The 22,008-nt window shown below is 42.4% G+C and overlaps 1 protein-coding gene across 1 annotated transcript in view; it reads right to left on the bottom strand.

Annotated features, from left to right (window-relative positions):
* Positions 1 to 22,008, bottom strand: part of LOC132818041 (neutral alpha-glucosidase C-like) — a 125,201-nt gene that overhangs the window by 45,490 nt on the left and 57,703 nt on the right. Inside the window, exons 10-14 of the mRNA XM_060828649.1 lie at positions 21,612 to 21,765; positions 21,000 to 21,235; positions 11,227 to 11,353; positions 10,460 to 10,539; positions 4,959 to 5,102 (exon numbers count right to left, since the gene is read on the bottom strand). Of these exons, the coding sequence (XP_060684632.1) occupies positions 4,959 to 5,102; positions 10,460 to 10,539; positions 11,227 to 11,353; positions 21,000 to 21,235; positions 21,612 to 21,765 (741 nt within the window). The remainder of the gene's footprint in view (positions 1 to 4,958; positions 5,103 to 10,459; positions 10,540 to 11,226; positions 11,354 to 20,999; positions 21,236 to 21,611; positions 21,766 to 22,008) is intronic.

Raw genomic sequence — 22,008 nt, 5'->3', positions numbered from 1 at the left:
AGCAATTAACTGGCTTTAACATAGCCATGGGGAATTACATCTTCATTCAGAAGAGTCCAACACAATTCCAATGAAATACAGAATGTTACAATGTATATAGTAAAATACAAGCCCAGTACCCATGAATTACACAACCCAAGGACAATTGTAAGGTCCACATACATTGTCCAGACCTACATTTCTTAATGTCTACAAAACTGAATGTTATCTTAAACTGCAGGTTCAGCTGGGTTAAAACAACTGATAAGGGACAGAGAGAAACAATGTATCATTCTGTGAGCTGCACTATCTAATGGCCTGAAGAGCACAGTCAGCCTGTAGCTGCAAGGTCACACTATCAAAACAGCATTCCTCAGCCAGAGTAGAGTCAGCATTATGCTAGCAGGCTACATTGTACTGCAAAAATTGCTTTCTGACAAAATAGCTTCACAGAGTTTTGTGTCAATTTTGATCAAATTCCGCCACATTAAGAGGGAAAAGTCAAAAATAGTTTTGCAAAATGGAAAACATGTTTCATCAAATTAGAGTTCACCAGAGGAAAAAGAAATGTGATGTGATCAAGTGAAGCCTATTGATGCACTGTGCTTGGATTTCCAAAAGTTATTTGATAATCTGTCACATATGTTCTGGGAGTAATTAGCACATATATACTAGCTGACTGACAGAAACAGAAATTATTCATAAATAAAATTCTTTCTGCCTGTCAGGATGAGGTTAATGGAGTACTGCAGGGATCTATGATAGGGTCCAAGCTTTTTAACAATTTATATCAATGAAAGAACAGCAAAGCCATAGCATCTAAATTTGCAGATGGCATAAAGATAGATAGTAACATCTGTTGAAAAGAGGACATAACAAGATTGCAGATGGACATAAAAAGATTGAATGAGTGGGCATAAATATGGTGCAGTGTAACTGTGAGAAAATGTGAAGTTGATCAATTTGGCAGAAAGCATAAAGAGAGAAAAGTATGATTGAAATGGAGAATGATTCGTGAGGGGGCATAAGAAAATGAGTGTAATGGTGCATGAGTCACGAAAAGTAATGCAGTAGAGTAAGTAATTAAGATGACTAATGGAATTTTATCTTTGATTACGAGAGGAACTGAACATAAGAATTAAATGATGTGGAGGTGCCAGTTTTTGACTGGGGTGGACAAAGTTAAAAATCACACAATACCAGGTTATAGTCCAACAGGTTTATTTGGAAGTACTAGCTTTCAGAGCGCTGCTCCTTTGTATGCTTCAGTTATTATAGGGCATTGGAGAAATCCCATCTGGAGTACTGTGTACAGTTCTGATTTCCTTATTTATGGAAGGGTGCAAAATCATTGGAGGTGGTTCAGAAAAAGTTTGCTACCTTAACACCTGGATTGAGCAGGGTGTCTTATGTGGAATGTAGTAAAATTTATTATCACTCATATTTTTACAAGAAATACAGTGAAAAGTGTTTAAGTTTCCATATTCTGGTGCCCAATGTTTGGACAGATTGGGCTTGTTTCCTCTGGAGTTTAGAAAAGTGAGGGAATGATTGGATTGAAGCATTTAAGATTCTAAATAGTCTTAACAATAAAATCATGAGGGCATGAATAGGAAAAATAGACAAAGACTTTTCCCGGGGGTGGAGGTCCAGAACTAGAGGGCATAGGTTTAGGGTGAGAGGGGAAAGATGTAAAAGAGACCTAAGGGACAAATTTTTCACACAGAGGGTGGCACATGTATGGAATTAGCTGCCAGAGGAAATGGTGCAGGCTTGTACAATTGCAACATTTAAAAGGCATCTGGATGGGTATATGAATAGGAAAGGTTTGGAGGGATACGGGCCAGGTGCTGGCAAATGGGACTAGATTGGGTTGGGATATTTGGTCGGCATGGACCGAAGGGTCTGTTTCATGCTGTACATCTCTATGTCTCTATGTGAAAAGGCTATTTCCTGTTGTAGGAGAGTCCAGAACTAGTGGGAAAAGTTTAAAAATTAGGCATCTCTCTTTTAGGGCAGAGACAAAGCGAATTATATAACTTTGGAACTCACTCAAGTGGATTTAGATGGATTCTTCTAAGGTAAGGGAATCAAAGGTTATCAGATTATCACATAACATTCGTGCCACACAAATATCAGGCATTGTCTCTTATTGGAGATAGTCAATCTAACCATACTCCTTGACAGGCAATGGCGTTACCATCACTGAATCACTATCAACAGCCTGGGAGTTACTGTTGGCCAGAGGCTCAACTGGTCTCATCATATAAATATAGTGGCTACATGAGAGCGCACAGCTAAGAAGACTACCACGAGTAACTCACTTCCTGAATCCCCAAAGCCTTTCCACATTCTGCACGGCACAAGTCAGGAATATGATGGATTACTCTTCACTTGACTGGTTGGGTGCAACTCCAACTACACTCAAGAAGCTTGAAAACATCTAAGACAATGCAGCCTGCTTGATTTGCACTGCATTCACAAGTATCTACTCCCTCCATTATTCATGTTCAGTAACATCAGTGTGCACTACCTGCAAGATGCACTGCAGAAATTCACCAAAAGTCCTTGGACAGCAGCTTCCAAACCCAAGATCACATTCATCTAGAAGGAGAAGGATAACAGATTCATGGGAACACCACCACCTGTAGGTTCCCCATCAAACCACATACCATCCTGACTTGGAAATATATCACTGCTCCTTCAGTATTGCTGGGTCAGAATCCTGGAATTCCCTCTCTCAGGTAAAGGTGGGTCAACTTACAGCACATGGACTGCAGCAGTTCAAGAAGGCAGCTCACCACCACCTTCACAAGAGCCACTAGGAATGTGCAATAAATGCTGGCTAGCCAGTGACACTAACATCCCACAAGTAAATAAAAGGGGGTACATGAGAATGTGAAAGTTGACTCACAAATATATCAACCAAGATCTTAAAGAATAGCAGGTGGGCTCAAGGAGTTGAATGGTCTACTTCTGTCCCAATTTCATATGATTGAGATAATCCAGGAGAATACTTTATCCTGATGCAGCACATCTCTTTTATTAGTGGTCTTTGCCCAAGACAAAATCAGGTCCATTTCTCAGTTGATAATATTCTACAACGTGACAGTCACTACATAAGCTGCTCTTGACCAAAGTCATGTTCCAAGAGAAATGGCACACTATCAGTATTCGGCATGTTTCATGTAACTTGCACATGGGAGTATCACATTAGCGTTTGGTGTTATGATGCAACATTGTGAAAATTTGGAATAGTGTAGTGGCGGCTGGTCTCATGATATCAACAGAGATGTATCATTAGCACAAACCAGAGGAGTTTTGTTTAACAGAAGTTTACAATCCTACACCTGAAAAGTAGAAGCACTTGTAAAAGGGATGGACTTTTAGCATTCATGGACATTAATATATATGATCTGATAAGCAGTTCAGAGGTGAAGTTGAAAGATGAGAAAATTAATGTGGAAGGCTATGTGAGAAATTGGAATAACAGAGAGCTAGGAAAAGATGGCAGGTTGCTTTGTTAGTTAACAATGTTTTGTTGATGACAGACCACTTTAATGTTAAAAGATATAGAATCAGTTTGGGTAGTGATAAGGAATAGTTAAGATCAGAGATTTTGTGTGGGAATAGTTGAAAAGTCCCCAATAGTGGTTACAATCAAACAGATATATATGAAAAATACTCAATAATTATTCGTGACTTTAACTTCCATATCATTTGGGAGAATGAGAATGATATCTTAGAAAATGTCTTTGGGATAATTTCTTCGAACATATTCCAGACAATACAAAAATTGGTGGAGTTGTGGATAATGAGGAATGTTGTCAAAGAATACAGCAGGATATAGATCTGTTACAAAGTTGGGCTGAGAAACAGCAGATAGAATGTAATCCAGGTAAATGTGAGGAGTTGCATTTTGGAAGGTGAAAGTAAAAATAAATGATAGGAACTTTAGGAGCATTGATATGCAGAAAAATCTTAACAGTTCTGTCACCGTACTACGGGAGGAATGTTGAGGCAAGAGATATTTACCAGGATATTGCTCAGATTGGAGTGTATTAGATATAAGGAGAGGTTGGACAAACTTGCATTGTTTACACAAGGGTGTGGGAAACTGAGCGGCAACCTGATAGAAGTAGAGGAAATTAGGAGAGGGCCAGATAGAGTGGGTAGTGTTTTCTTTTTCCCATAGTGGAAGCCTCAAATACTTGGGAGTATAGACTTAAAGTGAGAGGGGGAAAGTTTAAAGAAGATGTGTGAGGCAAGCTTTTTTAGGCAGAGAGTGTTATATGTCTAGAACATGTTGCCAAGGCAGGTGGTGGAAGCAGATATGACAGCTATGTTTAAAAGGCATTTTGACAGAAACGTGAAGTTAAGAGAATACTGGGATACGAATCATGGCAGGCAGATGAGATTAGAATGGCATTGTGGTCAGCACAGACATGGTGGCCTGAAGAGCCTATTCCTGTGCTATACTATTCTATGTTAAAAGGGGTTGGAATGTTACAGTCAGGAAGTTTTATTGCAGTTGTACAGGGCATTACTGAGACCATATGTTGAGCACTACATACACCTTTGATCTCTTTATCAATGTTCCCTTTAAGGCACTTGGCCAGTTCTGGAAGCTGCTGCACTTTGGAGGACCACACAACACCAGAAAAAATTAGACAGAACCTTATCCTTACATGAAAAAAAATTGTTTTTAAAGCAATTCAGAAAGCATTCACTTGACTCATTCCTGGGATTAAAAACTTATGAAGAAAGGTTGAAATCTTTATTCCTAATAATATCTCTCACTTCAATGAGTCCAAAATTCACAAAAAGAAATTTCCAGTTAGAACAGGATACAATGCATAATGAAGCTATCTTGTAGGTCTGTGAATTACTAGTTCTCCACCACTACGGTTACTGATAATGTGGACTCCAACAATCTCTAGAAAACAATCTATATGCCAGTTGCACAAGACATCATTTACCTGATAAAAACCATACAGGTTGTGCATCTCTCGGTGCTCCCATCCACCAGCATGCACTGCATTCTTGTGCATAGTGAGTTCAGGTCCACTAAACACAGCTGGCTCATTCATGTCATTCCAGACAAAAAGAATATCTGTGGAATCCTGCAACAAAGAAATGCATTCCATAGATTAACAAACTGCTTTCTCCTTTTTTTTTCCTCCTCTTTGCTCTTAGTTACATTCCATGGGCACTTCTCGCCCCAATAGCTTGTCAATGTGATAATATTCCATATATGGGTGTAAATTGTAATTGGGATGAAACTGGTCTTTGGTAAAATAGGCAATTATGAATCAGCAACCAGTTTACCATATACAAAAATTAAGAAGAAAATTGAATAGGGGTTGGAAAGAACTGGTAGAGGTCATTTCATCCCTTTCACCACCATCATCAAGGACAAATTTCACTTTGCTCATATAGTTTATTTTACTGTAGGGAAGGCACCATATGAGCTCAAATCCAACCCCAACCTATGTTCACACACTTGCACAGATCACCGAAGAGTAACAAGTGCAATACCTGAGCAAATGTTTCAATTTCCACAGAGGCACAACTCCAGAAATCCTGGCCCCAAATATGATGCATTATTTTCAGATGGCATAGCGTTCAGTTCTAATTTGTGTACTTATGGCTGGTGTGCTAGTTTCAACTGGAATAGACCCAAGACTACCTTTGGTGAGATCAACAAATTTAGTTCCGATCCCAAAATAAAGCAGCCATCTTCTGATCTAAAAGAATATACTGGGCAGAATTAAAAATAGGGACTGGGTCTTGCCCGCCAGATGGAGAGGCAGTGAGAGCATGAGGTTGTCTCTTTTCGAAATGAAACGCTATATTAAATGCTGATTGAGACCTCAGGATATTTACCATATCCCACCCATGCCAGTTCCTACTATCTTAGTAACCTATGCTACCCACAGACCATGGCCTTTTATCCTTCCTATGTCAACTTAGTGGCAACCCATGTCCACCATTACGCTTCCACACATCACACAAACTGAACTTCCATGGCCAGGTCTCAGGACCCATACTCAGAGGAGATGGAGTTCCCAAATGTCTTTTGAAGGGTTCACTATTTAAGAAAAGAAAACTCTCATTGATAAAAATCTATTCACCACATTTAATTTCCTTGAATTCCTTATAAAGGCAAGCATTGGAACGCCTAGTCCTAGGACAAAGAGGGTACAGCCAGTTGGAGCTGTCAAACTATGAAATGACAGACATCAGACTGTGATAACAAAAGGTTGTGAAAAGAGTCATGGAGCACTAATCCTGGAATGATCACATATGGATTTAAGGAGAAAGTGAGGACTGCAGATGCTGGAGATCAGAGCTGAAAATGTGTTGCTGGAAAAGCGCAGCAGGTCAGGCAGCATCCAAATAGCAGGAGAAACGACGTTTCGGGCATGAGCCTCACATATGGATTTAAGTCAACTGACAGGAACAAACAGATCTACCTCTCCAAAGGACTCCAGCAGCTTTGGACTTTCTCTTATCAAGTCTAAACTGAGCAACTTGTGTTTTCAACATTTTGAACACTGAAGCGAAAGTCAGATAAAATCAAATTGTGAAGTTTAAATATGCAAATTAAAACCCATTCCAAAACCAACCAAAATTCCTGTGAAAATGAAATGATGTCTGGAGTTGTCCTTCACAGCCATTTTTGTAACAGGCTAGTAAAGCTAATAAACTTTAACTAGTTTATTAAAGTTAATGAAAGGAGAGGCTGTCCTTGTTTCTGAAAGTTTAGGTCTGAGTATTTGTGAATGAGGTACACCATTCCCCAAACATCCCCAATTTGTCAACAACATTTCAGGAAACTATACATTAATTAAAACAATTGTTCATATTATCAGCCACAAAAATAACTTACAAAATAAATCAATCTAAAGAATAGACATAAAATTATTAGAAAAAGTAGGAAGCCAGAAGAGAGGTTTAGAATTCAGCAAGATGACAAAAACTTTGATCATGAAGGGCAAAATAAAGTATGAGAGCAAACTTGCAGGACACATAAAAACTAACTTTAAAAGCTTCTATAAAAGATTACACAATACCAGGTTATAGTCTAACAAATTTATTTGGAAGGTGCATGGATCAGGTGGATGAAAGAGCAGCATTCTGAAAGCTAGTGCCTCCAAATAAACCTGTCAAACTCTAACCTGGTGTTGTGTGATTTTTAACTTAGTCCACCCGAGTCCAACACTGGCTCCTCCACATCATTAGCATAAAAAATTAGCAAAGACAACTATTGGTCCCTTATAGTCAGAAACTGGGGCAATTACATTGGGGAACAATGTAATGGCAGAAGAAATGAACACATACTTTGGTTCTGCCTTCACAAAACAGGACACAAATAATGAGAGAAGCAGGAATCTAGTATGAAGTAAGAATTGAAGAAAATCAGTATTACCAAAAAAAAGATATGCTGTTCGAGAAATTAATGAAGTTGATGGCTGACATAATCCAAGGGCTAATAATCTGTATCCCAGAGTACTAAAGGAGGTTGCCCTGGAAACACTGGGTGCATTTCTGAAGAACAGCCAGACTGAACTCGTAACATTAACTATGTTTCTGTCTTAATGGATACTGCCAGATGTACTAAGCTTCTCCAGCATTCTCTGTGCTTGTTTTAGATTTCCAGTATCTGCAGTATTTTGCCTTTATTATATTTATTGCTCTTATCTATTTTGTGCCACTCTGGTTTTTGCCTGAGATTCTTTTCTGCCTTTTTCTTACAACTCAGGCAAGATCAGAGAACTTCACACACAGGAGAAACACATGACCTTCACAAAACTCTTGGGTTCATACAAAAAAAGGTAAAGTCATCATAGTTTTTGTTGGTGCTGATTCTTCAGACATGCAGTAACCCTGCTTTCTTGTGTTCACACTGTTTTTAGAACACTTTATCCCTTCTCCTGATAATGTAAAAACAAATGGACAATGCTTTAAAACATGATTTTCTGCAGTTGGATCAAATCAGTTAGCTTGTGGCTTGATAGTTGAAGGGTGCTTGAAATTCAGTGGTAGTGTTTTTACCTCTGAGCTCGGAGATCAGAATTCAAATCTCACCTATTCCAGAAGTGTGTAGTAACATTCCTGAACAGATTAATTTGAAAATATCATCATGTATCTTGATCGCTGGGGCCTTGTGGTGCGGTGACAGTGTACCTACTCTAAGCCAGGACACCTATCTGCTGCAGAAATTTGTAAGACCATCACTGAGCAGGTTGATTAGAAGATACCTGTGACTTGATGGTAAAGACTATTGTGGTGCAGCGTTACTGTCCTTAATACTGAGCAGGATACCCAGGTTCAAACACCACCTGTTCCAAACGTATGTAATAAAATCTGATTCCTGGAATGGCAGGACTAATGCATTTTGAAAGTACAAGTAAGGACAGAACTTATACAATTAATGGTAGGATCTTGGATAGTGTTGTAGAACAGACAGACATAAGGTTCAGGTACATAATTCTTTGAAATTTGCATCACAGGTAGACAGGGTGGTTAAGAAGGCATTGAGCATGCTTGCCTTCATTGCTTAGACCTTTAAGAATAGGAGTTGGGACATCATATGGAGGTTGTACTATTGATGCTGAAAATGTGTTGCTGGTTAAAGCGCAGCAGGTCAGGCAGCATCCAAGGAACAGGAAATTCGACGTTTCGGGCATAAGCCCTTCATCAGGAATGAATGCCCGAAACGTCGAATTTCCTGTTCCTTGGATGCTGCCTGACCTGCTGCGCTTTAACCAGCAACACATTTTCAGCTCTGATCTCCAGCATCTGCAGACCTCACTTTTTAAATCGTTGTACTGATGATGCCCCTTCTGGAGTACCGTGTGCAACCCTGTTACAGGAAGGATATTATTACAATGGAGAAGGTTCAGAAAACATTTATCAGGATATTGCCGGGGGGCTTGAGTTTTAAAAATAAACTGGAAAGGCTGGGACCTTTTTCACTGGAGTATAGGAGGTTGAGGGGTGAACATTTTGAGGTTTATAAGATCATGAGGGTTACAGGTAAGATGAACGACAATAGTCTTTTCTCTCGGGTCAAGGAGTCCAACCTCGAGGGCATATTTTCAAGGTTCTAAAAAGATTTAAGGGGCAACTTTTTTTTACCAAGTGTAGTTTATGTGTGGAATGAGAAAGTGGTAGATGCAGGTACAGTTACAACACTTAAAAGATATTTGGGTAAGTTCATGATTATGAAAGATTTGGAAAGATTTGGACCAAGTACAGGCAGGTGGGACTGGTTTAGTTTGGAGTTATGGTCAGCATGGACTAATTAGACTGAAGGTTCTATTTTCATGCTGTACGTGACTCTATGACTCTGTCAGGAAAGATTCAGTCAGTTAGGATTGCATTCACCATTATTTAGAAAAATGAGGGTGATTGCATTGAAACCTATAAAATTCTAACAGGACTAGACAGGTTAGATGCAAGAAGGACATTCCTGATGGTGGGCAAGTCCAGAACCAAAGATTCAAGGAAGGGGTAAACCTTTTAGGACTGAGATGAGGGGAAATGTTTTCACTCAGACAGTGGTAAGCCTTTGGAATTAACTACCACAGAAAGTCGTTGAGGCCAAAATGACATGCATTTTCAAGTAGAAAGTTGACATAGCTCATGTGGCTAAAGGGATCAATGGAGAGTGAGGTTAGTGCATTAAGCTTGATGATCAGCCATGGTAATATTGAATGGTGGAGCAGGTTTAATGGATCAAATGGCCTACTCCTGCTCTTATCTCCTACATTTTTATGATTAGAAAATATTTGAGAGTGGTGGTTGGGAGGTCTCTTGTGGCGCAGTGTTAGTGACCCTATATCTGAACCAGAGGACTCAGAGGTAATAACAGCATCTTTGAAAAGTTCGTTAGCAAAATATCTGTGACTTGCCCGATTAAACTGGTAACTGATTCAGAAACATGGGTGACTTATCAGCGGAGGATAAAAGAAAAAAGTAACACAGGCGATTTGGCAGTGGAAAAAATAGTTCAGTGACTTGGTAGATAGGGCTTTTGTAACACACTGATAGTATTCCTACCTTTGAACCAGGAGGCCTGGGTTCAAGCCCCATTTGCTTCAGAGGTTTATCATACCACAACTCAAAAGGTTGATTATAAACAATCTGTGACTTGACGGGTCAAACCTTTCAACTTCCACCTCAACCCCCTTGATTTTATCCACATTTTTATGATGACTGTTCATCTGAATCTCCTCCTCTCACCAGAAATTCTATATGTTTCTTTCCCTTCAATGACACCATACTTAAATTAAAAGATGCCACACTATCTCAAACTCTAATATATTCTGCCTCAAAGTTATGAAATAATGTAAATCCCTTCTTTTGTCTTCTCTTCTACAGTCAAAAACCAGTCTGGTGTCCCCTATTTACAGTCTCACCTCCTTTCCCCTGCAATCTTCAACTGCGACAATAAATATTTTAAAATACGTACCTTGTATTGGTCCAATCCGTGCTTGTTGGCATACCAGTTGCGGACTATGGGATTTGTGAAGTCTAAATAGGCTGACACACCTAATAATGCACAAAAATACAAAAAAAATTCCTGTTTATTCACATCTTGCAAAAATCTGACACTCGTGATGGGAGTGGACAGCAAAATACTTAATTCTTGATATACTTGGACCAAAGCAGAATTTGGAGAATCCATACTATGAAACCAGCAGCAACTCACACTTCTAGGAAACAGAATTAGAATGTACTAATATTTTTAATCAACCAGTTCAGACCTATCATGACATCATCAGATCCAAAAATATCTAAGCATAAAGGAGAGAATGGCCACATCCACTTTTCACACATTAAAGTCTCACAAATCATAAAATAAATAGCCAGGCAAGTGGTTTCTTGTGCTATCAGCTGAAGATGAATGTTGATGGAAAGAACTCACATCTGCAAAGTCCAGGTTACACATTCAAGTTTCAGGAACAGAATTTGAACTCAAAACCTTCTGACTCAGGTGCAAGAGCTTCACCACTGAGCTGAGGCTGCCATCAAAGAGAGATGGAGGGAATGAGTGTGTCAAGTGAATGAGTAACTAGCAATTAAAGCAATGCAAAATACAGAGAAATTTCCACCCATGCATATTTTGTCAGGTTTGATTACTGAATATTGTGGAACAAATATTACTGCACACTTACAAAGTACAAAAGAAACCCCCAGAAAATGTTAATCACCTAAGAAGTTTCACTGTTTCCTTACCTGGCCAACAGGAGCCGTGGTACTCCTCACCATCTTTATCCATGACAAAGTACTTGTTGGATTTGGCTTCACAGTAGAATGGGTACTTCTTGTCTACTTTGATGTGAGCATCAATGACAACAACTAGCTGGAGACATAAGAAAACACAATGATCTCTACAAACTGAGTAAATGCTTATCTAAAGGAATGGTATGGTGCATTTTATACCTCCTAAGGTTTCCTATCATCCTCTGAATGTGCCGATTTACTCAAGAATTGTCAGGAGATTTCTGGAACTATAAACAGGTTACTATTCTCTACCTACATCTTCAACAATGAGTCACGTTCAGCTATCCACAATGTAGGGAGGAAGGTGGGTGGTATTGGTGAGACTATGTGCAATTGCAATCAGAACATCTATCCACCTGCTGTCCATCTTGACTCAGTAACAGCCTAACTAAGAAGGTTATGGATTCAAATTGTGCTCCAGGTACCTGAGTACGAAATCATGTCTAGCAGTACTACTTCAGTACTGAAGAAAGCTACACAGTCATTTTTAGATGATATGATTTGGAGATGCCGGTGTTGGACTGGGGTGTACAAAGTTAAAAATCACACAACACCAGGTTATAGTCCAACAGGTTTAATTGGAAGCACACTAGCTTTCGGAGCGACGCTCCTTCATCAGGCTCCTTCATCACTATCACCTGATGAAGGACCATCGCTCCAAAAGCTAGTGTGCTTCCAATTAAACCTGTTGGACTATAACCTGGTGTTGTGAGATTTTTAAATTTTTAGATGAGGCATTTAACTATTGCTTCATCTATTGATTTATGGTGGTTGTAAAAGATCCATTATTCAACAAACAGTAAGGGAGTTCTTCAAACTCCAGGCCAACATTTATCCCTTAACAAACATCATTTGCTTTCTTTTGTCTGTTGCATGCAACAGGCTGTTGTGGATTCTACAGCAGTGATTAAACTTCAAAAGTACTTTGTTGGCTGTAGAGTACTTTTCGATGTACAAAAGTAAAAAGATTTATATCATTCAGACAGAACTTAAGAAATGTACTAAGTTAAGAGTAATGAAAAAATTGCATTGTGCAAAAATAGAAAGCAAGGTCTGTTGTTTAAATTAGACTGAACAAAGTAAAAGAACAAAAATAAAAGTATAAATCCAGCTTGAAGAATATTAAGAAACAAAGACCTGAATTTATATTACGAGGTTAAAGCCTCAAAGTTCTTTATAATCAAAGAGTACTTTCGAGCAGTAGTCACTTTATAATGCAAGAGTCACAGCAGCCAATTTTCAAACAGCAGTTCTCATGAACAGCTGGTTGAGAATAAATATTGCTTAGGATTCAAGGTGAACTCCTTTGCTTTTCTTCAAAACAATGTAACAGAATCTTTCAAATTAACCTGAGAGAGCATATAGGCCTCAGTCTATCATCTCATCTGAAATATACTGCATTAGCATCAGCCTAGACTCTTGTGCTAAAGTCCTTGAGTGTGATTTAAACCCACCACCTTCAGACTCAGTGGCAACATTGCTATCCTCTGAGCCAAGGAGGACTCCATGTAATAGTTGCAAATGTGTTGCTGGTCAAAGCACAGCAGGCCAGGCAGCATCTCAGGAATAGAGAATTCGACGTTTCGAGCATAAGCCCTTCATCAGGAATAAGAGAGAGAGCCAAGCAGGCTAAGATAAAAGGTAGGGAGGAGGGACTAGGGGGAGGGGCGATGGAGGTGGGATAGGTGGAAGGAGGTCAAGGTGAGGGTGATAGGCCGGAGTGGGGTGGGGGCGGAGAGGTCAGGAAGAGGATTGCAGGTTAGGAGGGCGGTGCTGAGTTGAGGGAACCGACTGAGACAAGGTGGGGGGAGGGGAAATGAGGAAACTGGAGAAATCTGAATTCATACCTTGTGGTTGGAGGGTTCCCAGGCGGAAGATGAGGCGCTCCTCCTCCAGCCGTCGTGTTGTTGTGTTCTGCCGGTGGAGGAGTCCAAGGACCTGCATGTCCTCGGTGGAGTGGGAGGGAGAGTTAAAGCGTTGAGCTACGGGGTGATTGGGTTGGTTGGTTCGGGCGGCCCGGAGGTGTTCTCTGAAGCATTCCGCAAGTAAGCGGCCTGTCTCACCAATATAGAGGAGGCCACATCGGGTGCAGCGGATGCAATACATGATGTGTGTGGAGGTACAGGTGAACTTGTGGCGGATATGGAAGGATCCCTTGGGGCCTTGGAGGGAAGTGAGTGTGGAGGTGTGGGCGCAAGTTTTACATTTCCTGCGGTTGCAGGGGAAGGTGCCGGGGGTGGAGGTGGGGTTGGTGGGGGGTGTGGATCTGACGAGGGAGTCACGAAGGGAGTGGTCCTTGCGGAACGCTGATAGGGGAGGGGAGGGAAATATATCCTTGGTGGTGGGGTCCGTTTGGAGGTGGCGGAAATGGCGGCGGATGATACGTTGTATGCGGAGGTTGGTGGGGTGGTAGGTGAGAACCAGTGGGGTTCTGTCTTGGTGGCGGTTGGAGGAGCGGGGCTCAAGGGCGGAGGAGCGGGAAGTGGAGGAGATGCGGTGGAGGGCATCGTCGATCACGTCTGGGGGGAATCTGCGGTCCTTGAAGAAGGAGGCCATCTGGGCTGTGCGGTGTTGGAATTGGGAATATGGGATGGCGTTTTTACAGGGGGCAGGGTGGGAGGAGGTGTAGTCCAGGTAGCTGTGGGAGTCAGTCGGTTTATAATAGATGTCTGTGTTGAGTCGGTCGCCCGAGTTAGAAATGGAAAGGTCTAGAAAGGGGAGGGAGGAGTCTGAGACAGTCCAGGTGAATTTCAGGTCGGGATGGAAGGTGTTAGTAAAGTTGATGAACTGTTCAACCTCCTCGTGGGAGCACGAGGCAGCGCCGATACAGTCATCGATGTAGCGGAGGAAAAGGTGGGGGGTGGTGCCAGTGTAGTTGCGGAAGATGGACTGTTCCACATATCCTACGAAGAGGCAGGCATAGCTGGGGCCCATGCGGGTGCCCATGGCAACTCCTTTAGTTTGGAGGAAGTGGGAGGATTGAAAAGAGAAGTTATTCAGGGTGAGGACCAGTTCAGTCAGTCGAAGGAGGGTGTCAGTGGAAGGGTACTGGTTGGTGCGGCGGGAAAGGAAGAAGCGGAGGGCTTTGAGTCCTTCGTGATGGGGGATGGAGGTGTACAGGGACTGGATGTCCATAGTGAAAATAAGGCGTTGGGGACCGGGGAAGCGAAAATCCTGGAGGAGGTGGAGGGCGTGGGTGGTGTCCCGAACGTAGGTGGGGAGTTCTTGGACTAAAGGGGACAGGACCGTGTCAAGGTATTGGGAGATGAGTTCGGTGGGGCAAGAGCAGGCTGAGACAATGGGTCGGCCGGGACAGGCAGGTTTGTGGATTTTGGGCAGGAGGTAGAAACGGGCGGTGCGGGGTTGTGGGACTATGAGGGTGGAGGCGGTGGATGGGAGATCCCCTGAGGTGATGAGGTCCTAGATCTCACCCACTCCAACCTCTCACCCTCAGAACGTGCAGCCCTCCACTCCAATCCCAACCTCACCATCAAACCCGCAGACAAGGGAGGCGCGGTGGTAGTTTGGCGCACTGACCTGTATACCGCTGAAGCCAAACGCCAGCTCGTGGACGCCTCCTCTTATCGCCCCCTTGACCACGACCCCACCTCCCACCACCAAACCATCATCTCCCAGACCATCCAGGACCTCATCACCTCAGGGGATCTCCCATCCACCGCCTCCAACCTCATAGTCCCACAACCCCGCACCGCCCGTTTCTACCTCCTGCCCAAAATCCACGAACCTGCCTGCCCCGGCCGACCCATTGTCTCAGCCTGCTCCTGCCCCACCGAACTCATCTCCCAATACCTCGACACGGTCCTGTCCCCTTTAGTCCAAGAACTCCCCACCTACGTTCGGGACACCACCCACGCCCTCCACCTCCTCCAGGATTTTCGCTTCCCCGGTCCCCAACGCCTTATTTTCACTATGGACATCCAGTCCCTGTACACCTCCATCCCCCATCACGAAGGACTCAAAGCCCTCCGCTTCTTCCTTTCCCGCCGCACCAACCAGTACCCTTCCACTGACACCCTCCTTCGACTGACTGAACTGGTCCTCACCGTGAATAACTTCTCTTTTCAATCCTCCCACTTCCTCCAAACTAAAGGAGTTGCCATGGGCACCCGCATGGGCCCCAGCTATGCCTGCCTCTTCGTAGGATATGTGGAACAGTCCATCTTCCGCAACTACACTGGCACCACCCCCCACCTTTTCCTCCGCTACATTGATGACTGTATCGGCGCTGCCTCGTGCTCCCACGAGGAGGTTGAACAGTTCATCAACTTTACTAACACCTTCCATCCCGACCTGAAATTCACCTGGACTGTCTCAGACTCCTCCCTCCCCTTCCTAGACCTTTCCATTTCTATCTCGGGCGACCGACTCAACACAGACATCTATTATAAACCGACTGACTCCCACAGCTACCTGGACTACACCTCCTCCCACCCTGCCCCCTGTAAAAACGCCATCCCATATTCCCAATTCCAACACCGCACAGCCCAGATGGCCTCCTTCTTCAAGGACCGCAGATTCCCCCCAGACGTGATCGACGATGCCCTCCACCGCATCTCCTCCACTTCCCGCTCCTCCGCCCTTGAGCCCCGCTCCTCCAACCGCCACCAAGACAGAACCCCACTGGTTCTCACATACCACCCCACCAACCTCCGCATACAACGTATCATCCGCCGCCATTTCCGCCACCTCCAAACGGACCCCACCACCAAGGATATATTTCCCTCCCCTCCCCTATCAGCGTTCCGCAAGGACCACTCCCTTCGTGACTCCCTCGTCAGATCCACACCCCCCACCAACCCAACCTCCACCCCCGGCACCTTCCCCTGCAACCGCAGGAAATGTAAAACTTGCGCCCACACCTCCACACTCACTTCCCTCCAAGGCCCCAAGGGATCCTTCCATATCCGCCACAAGTTCACCTGTACCTCCACACACATCATCTATTGCATCCGCTGCACCCGATGTGGCCTCCTCTATATTGGTGAGACGGGCCGCTTACTTGCGGAACGCTTCAGAGAACACCTCCGGGCCGCCCGAACCAACCAACCCAATCACCCCGTGGCTCAACACTTTAACTCTCCCTCCCACTCCACCGAGGACATGCAGGTCCTTGGACTCCTCCACCGGCAGAACACAACTACACGACGGCTGGAGGAGGAGCGCCTCATCTTCCGCCTGGGAACCCTCCAACCACAAGGTATGAATTCAGATTTCTCCAGTTTCCTCATCTCCCCTCCCCCCACCTTGTCTCAGTCGGTTTCCTCTAACTCAGCACCGCCCTCCTAATCTGCAATCCTCTTCCTGACCTCTCCGCCCCCACCCCACTCCGGCCTATCACCCTCACCTTGACCTCCTTCCACCTATCCCACCTCCATCGCCCCTCCCCCTAGTCCCTCCTCCCTACCTTTTATCTTAGCCTGCTTGGCTCTCTCTCTCTTATTCCTGATGAAGGGCTTATGCTCGAAACGTCGAATTCTCTATTCCTGAGATGCTGCCTGGCCTGCTGTGCTTTGACCAGCAACACATTTGCAGCTGTGATCTCCAGCATCTGCAGACCTCATTTTTTACTCCATGTAATAGTGACCATCATGGAATCTTGGTTACAATTTTGACACAGCTGGGAGACAAATATTCTAATTTATGATAAGGTACTTAAAGAGGACAAGGAAGTTGGAAAAGGAGTACAGTAATCTTGATAAAGTAGACAAAATAGTTTGAAACCTAAAGTACAACATTAGAAAAAGGGGGCATCACTAGGAGCAGTAAGTCTCTGGGTAGGTTGACTCGAGGAACAAAAGAGAAAAAAAATGGAAGATTACGGTGGCTCAGTGGTTAGCACTGCTACCTCACAGCGCCAGAGACCCAGGTTAAATTCCCGCCTCAGGCAACTGTCTGTGTGGAGTTTGCACATTCTCCCGTGTCTGCGTGGGTTTTCTCCGGGTGCTCTGGTTTCCTCCCACAGGTTAGGTGAATTGGCCATGCTAAATTGCCCGTAGTGTGAGGTGAAGGGTAAATGTAGGAGAATGGGTCTGGGTGGGTTGTACTTCGGCGGATCGGTGTGGACTTGTTGGGCCGAAGGGCCTGTTTCCACACTGTAAGTAATCTAACCTAATTTTCGTATGTGTTGTCCACAGACTACCTAACAGTGATAATGTAACAGGATGCATAAATACTGGAAAATGAGATGAACTTCGTTTCCCACATAGATTGGGAAAACTCAGCAAGTCCCAAAAAATGGCAAATTGCTTTTTTTAAAGTTCTTACTTTTCCTTGCCTCTTGCATCTCTCAAATAATTCAATTTTATTTCCTTCTATTTCATTTTCTGTATCTCATATTAAATGAGCCCATTTCTCAGCCCTATGTTATTTATTTCTCCATTCTTTAATCTCATCAATTCAGTAGATAGACCATTCTGCTTATTCACCGGGACCTCAGATGCCCTTATTCCCTCACCACTTTTATCAGTTTGCATGCAGCAACAAAATAGTGGACAAAATAGTTTGAAACCTAAAGGAGAATGAACAAGTTTTATAAGCAGGACATGCTACAAGACACTCCACTCCAGAATAACATGAGCCAATGTGTTCTTGAATGAATGACAAAACAGACTATATTAGATTTCATGATGAGTAATTAACCAGAAAATTAGTCAACATTGTTGGAACACTCAGCTCACAGTGACCACAATATAACTGAATTAAGTTAATTAATATGCATTTGAAGGTAGAAAGAAGAGTTACAATTCTAGGTTTTAATAAGATTCACTATGAACAGATGAGGCAGACATTGACCACTGTATGGTGGTCTGAACTGTTAATTAGTGAAAATATAGATGAACAGTGTGAAGATGTTCAAAGAAGTTTTCAGTTAAGAAGAAGATTTGTATATATCCTGAAGGGCAAGAGCATTCTTCTGTAACCAATCAGTAAATGAAGTGAGAGATAATATAAAATTATAACAAATGGCAGCAGAAACAACAAAGTCATATCCCTGGGAAGGCAACTGTGTAGTGGTTTTGTCACTTGTCCAGTAATCCAAGCAACATTCTGGGGCCCTGGATTCAAAGCCCAGCAATGCAAATGTGAACTCTGAAGTCAATAGTTAGGTTAAAAATTTGGAATATAAAAATGTCGAGTGATGCCATCTTCTCAGGTCTGGCCTACATGTGACTCTAGACCCACAACAATATGCTGATTCATAATGGCCCTCTGGCCATTAGGACTGCATAATAAACACTGGCCTAGCCAGTGACACTCACATCCCATGAACGAATTTAATGAAAGAACAGTTAACCATGCAAAATTCGCATTAACTTCTAGGATATGTGCTAAGTTCAGGATAGGTGTCCCACAGACTCGCCAACCAACACAATGACAGTCATACTCATTGAATCATGCCTGAAAGACAATGTGCTAGCAACCACCATTACCATTCCTGTAAATGTCCTATGCCCATATGCTACATAAGATCAGAATGGATCAAGCAGTTGAAAGCTGGGCATGCATACAGAACTGTAGATCATCAATAGCATCAAAATTATATTCAACCACAATCTAACTTCATGGTCATACAACTTTATCATTATGGTCAATTCAGGATTACAATTAGCTGACAATATGGAAATGCCTAGAAATATCCTGTTCAGAAAATTCAGAACACATCCAAACAGATCGATTACTCCTATCAATTCATTTCAGTCTCAAACATCAACAAAGTGATGAATCATTTTGTCAACAGTGCTAACAAGTAGCACTTAATCAGCAACAAGCTGCTCACTGTTGGGTTCCACCGGATCCCCTTGAATCCTGAACTTGCAATATCATAAATCCAGATGTGCCAAGGTACTGGTTTCCTGAGTTGCAAGTGACAGCCCTTGACATCAAAACAGCTTTTGACTGGTTGTGGGACAAAAGAGCAAAAAATTCTAACTAATATGAATCAACAGGAAACTCTCCACTGGTTGGAGTTTTACCAAACACAAAAGAAGATGATTGTGCTTGTTAGAGGCCTCAAGCATCATTGTAGGAGTTCCCAGGGTAGAAGCTTCAAATGCCTCATCGATAATCTCCCTTCAACCTGAGGTCTGAAGTGAAGATATCAGTGATGACTGCACATTTTGCAGAACCCTTCACAACCCCTCGGATACAGAAGCAGCGCTTGCCTAAGTGCAACTCCAACAGTAAGATGCTTATATCATCTCAAACATAGCAGCACTTAACTTCGTCATGACCACTGCACAGTGGCAGAAGTGCGCACCATTTGTGAGATGCACGGCAGCAATTCACCAAGATTCCTTTAACAGCAACTTCCAAATTCAGAACCTGCTCTTTGCAGAAGTACGGAGGCGGACATTGCACAAGGACACCTCAATATACATGTTTTCTTCCAAGGCACATCCTTGTAAAGACATCACTGTTCCTTCACTACTGTTAAGTCAAAATACTGAACTCCCTACTTTACAGTACTGAACGTGTATTTAAATACCATGGACTACAGCAGTTCAAGAAGGTGGCTCACCACCTCCTGCTCAACAGCAACAAATCCTGGTGTTGCCAGTGATGCTAACATCCCAGGAATGAATAATAAAGAAAACTCTCACCAGGGACATTAAAGACAACACGAAAGATTATTTTAAAACTAAATTTAGGGAAAGAGGGTGCTGAGTAACGTGGCTCCCTTAAAAACAACTACAGGTGAAAACAAAATATAAGTGATATGAAGAAAACTGAAACCATCTGAAGATAGGTACTAGATAGCTTTAATATAAGTAAATAAAATAGTAAATGAAAAATGTAATGAGACTAAGATAGTACCATATTCCTATTTCAATCTGCAACCAAAAATAAAGAAAAAAAACAAACAGATGCTGCTTTTACTGATTGAAAAATATAGGCTAAGATATTATAGATATTCCAATCTTGAACTTTCAGAACTCTCATTCAGGAATTATTGAGCCAGATTGTAAAATTATCACATGAACAGCATTTCCATGTTCCTGTTGTTCAAGCAGAAAACAGGAACCAATTTTTAAAAATAAAAATAAAACAGCTTCAACCTTCGTGACATCATTTGGAGTAGGTAAGTCCCAGAATTGATTCCTGTTCTCATTGAATAAGATACATTCCAGCAGATCAGAGTGTTAAATCATCCAGTATTCTCCACTCATGTCTAACTATCAATTGCCTCTGCTGGCAAGGTTCAGTGTGGCACAGAATTGGGTTTAGCCTTATATTCTCATTGAACATTCACTGAGTAGACTTGGCGTGGCTACTGGGAAAAGTAACAGAGCATGGCCAGTCCATTGGAAATAGATCTCACCACGAGCAGTCACCTTTCGGCAAAACAGTTCTCTAATACAAAAGCAAAATACTGCAGATGCTGGAAATCTGAAATAATCATAGAGAATGCTGGAGATACTCAGTAGGTTTGGCAGCTTCTGCAGAGAGCTATAGTTAAGATTTCAGGTCCAGTGGAACTGTCCTTCAGAACTGTTCTTAAGAACAGTCATACCAGACTCAAAACCTTAACTCTATCACAACAGTTGCTGCCGGACCTGTTAAGTTTCTTAAGCATTCACTATGTCTGTCACAAAATAGTTCACTATTCCTCTAGAACCATACAGTCCTCTGAGTCTGCACTGTACAAGTATGTGGCTGGCATCTACGTGCTGTGTAATGGCCTGATTATATTCTGCCTCACTTACCTTCCGATCTTTAGATCGTAGGTGTTCTTGCATTTCTCGAGGTCTAGGAAATTTTGACCTGTCCCAGGTAAAATACTGTTTCCCTTCAGTGTGGTCAATATCCAGCCAGATAACATCATTAGGAATGTCATTCATGTCAAAGCCAGCATCTACTTGTTCAACATCATTTTCATCCTTATAGCTATAGCGGCATTGGTGGTGACCCAGTGCAAACAGAGGAGGAAATGCCTGAAGACCTGGAGACCAAGGAAAAGATTACTATACAAGCCAAACAGGGGTAAAGCTTTCAGAATATTTGTAAAAAAAATTCAACTCCCTAAATTCTAATCCCATAAATACAGCATCATGCATGCTACAGATTCAAACAAAACAGAATTCCAAAATTAATTTGCTCCTGCTCATTCATCCAACAATTCCAAATAAAGAATGCAAATGTTTGATGAGGACTGTATCGGGTTCAACTACTAGAAATGTTCAACTAGTCAAGCAACATCTACACAGAATGAAAGCTTCAGGTTTATTATTATTCATCAGAGGCGGATAAAGGTCTTTACTTTATATTTCCAGCAATAGAGACATATCTTACTTCCTTGCAGTCAAGCACTCTCCTACCTGTGAGCCTTGAGTACTGACTGAAAACATCAAAAGCACTGGGACCCATTAAAATAAATGCATCAATTATCCCACTCTCAGACATCCATCGTACATCTGTCCTTGGTAACACATCATCATCAGTCTTTAATTTCTTTGTCTTGCCCAAGGAAGTCTATTAAAAAAATGTTCAGTTATTAGATTCTTCACGACTGGGTTTACATACAGATTCTTAAGTATACCTTTATTTTGCTGCCTTCATTCAAATACTCCCACTTTACAACAGAGCATGCCTCCCAAACATTTTCAGAGCACTTCACGAGCATTAGGTAAGGACAGTATTGTTGGTAAGGAGCAAATAATGCTCATTTGTCAGCTTGGAGGATACAAGTTATAGGAGCAGGAAATTGAATTGATC

This window comes from Hemiscyllium ocellatum, chromosome 8 (genome assembly GCF_020745735.1).
Source record: "Hemiscyllium ocellatum isolate sHemOce1 chromosome 8, sHemOce1.pat.X.cur, whole genome shotgun sequence".
NCBI lineage: Eukaryota > Metazoa > Chordata > Chondrichthyes > Orectolobiformes > Hemiscylliidae > Hemiscyllium > Hemiscyllium ocellatum.
Note: the sequence above shows the minus strand (reverse complement) of the source record. Positions and strands in the feature narration are given on the sequence as shown.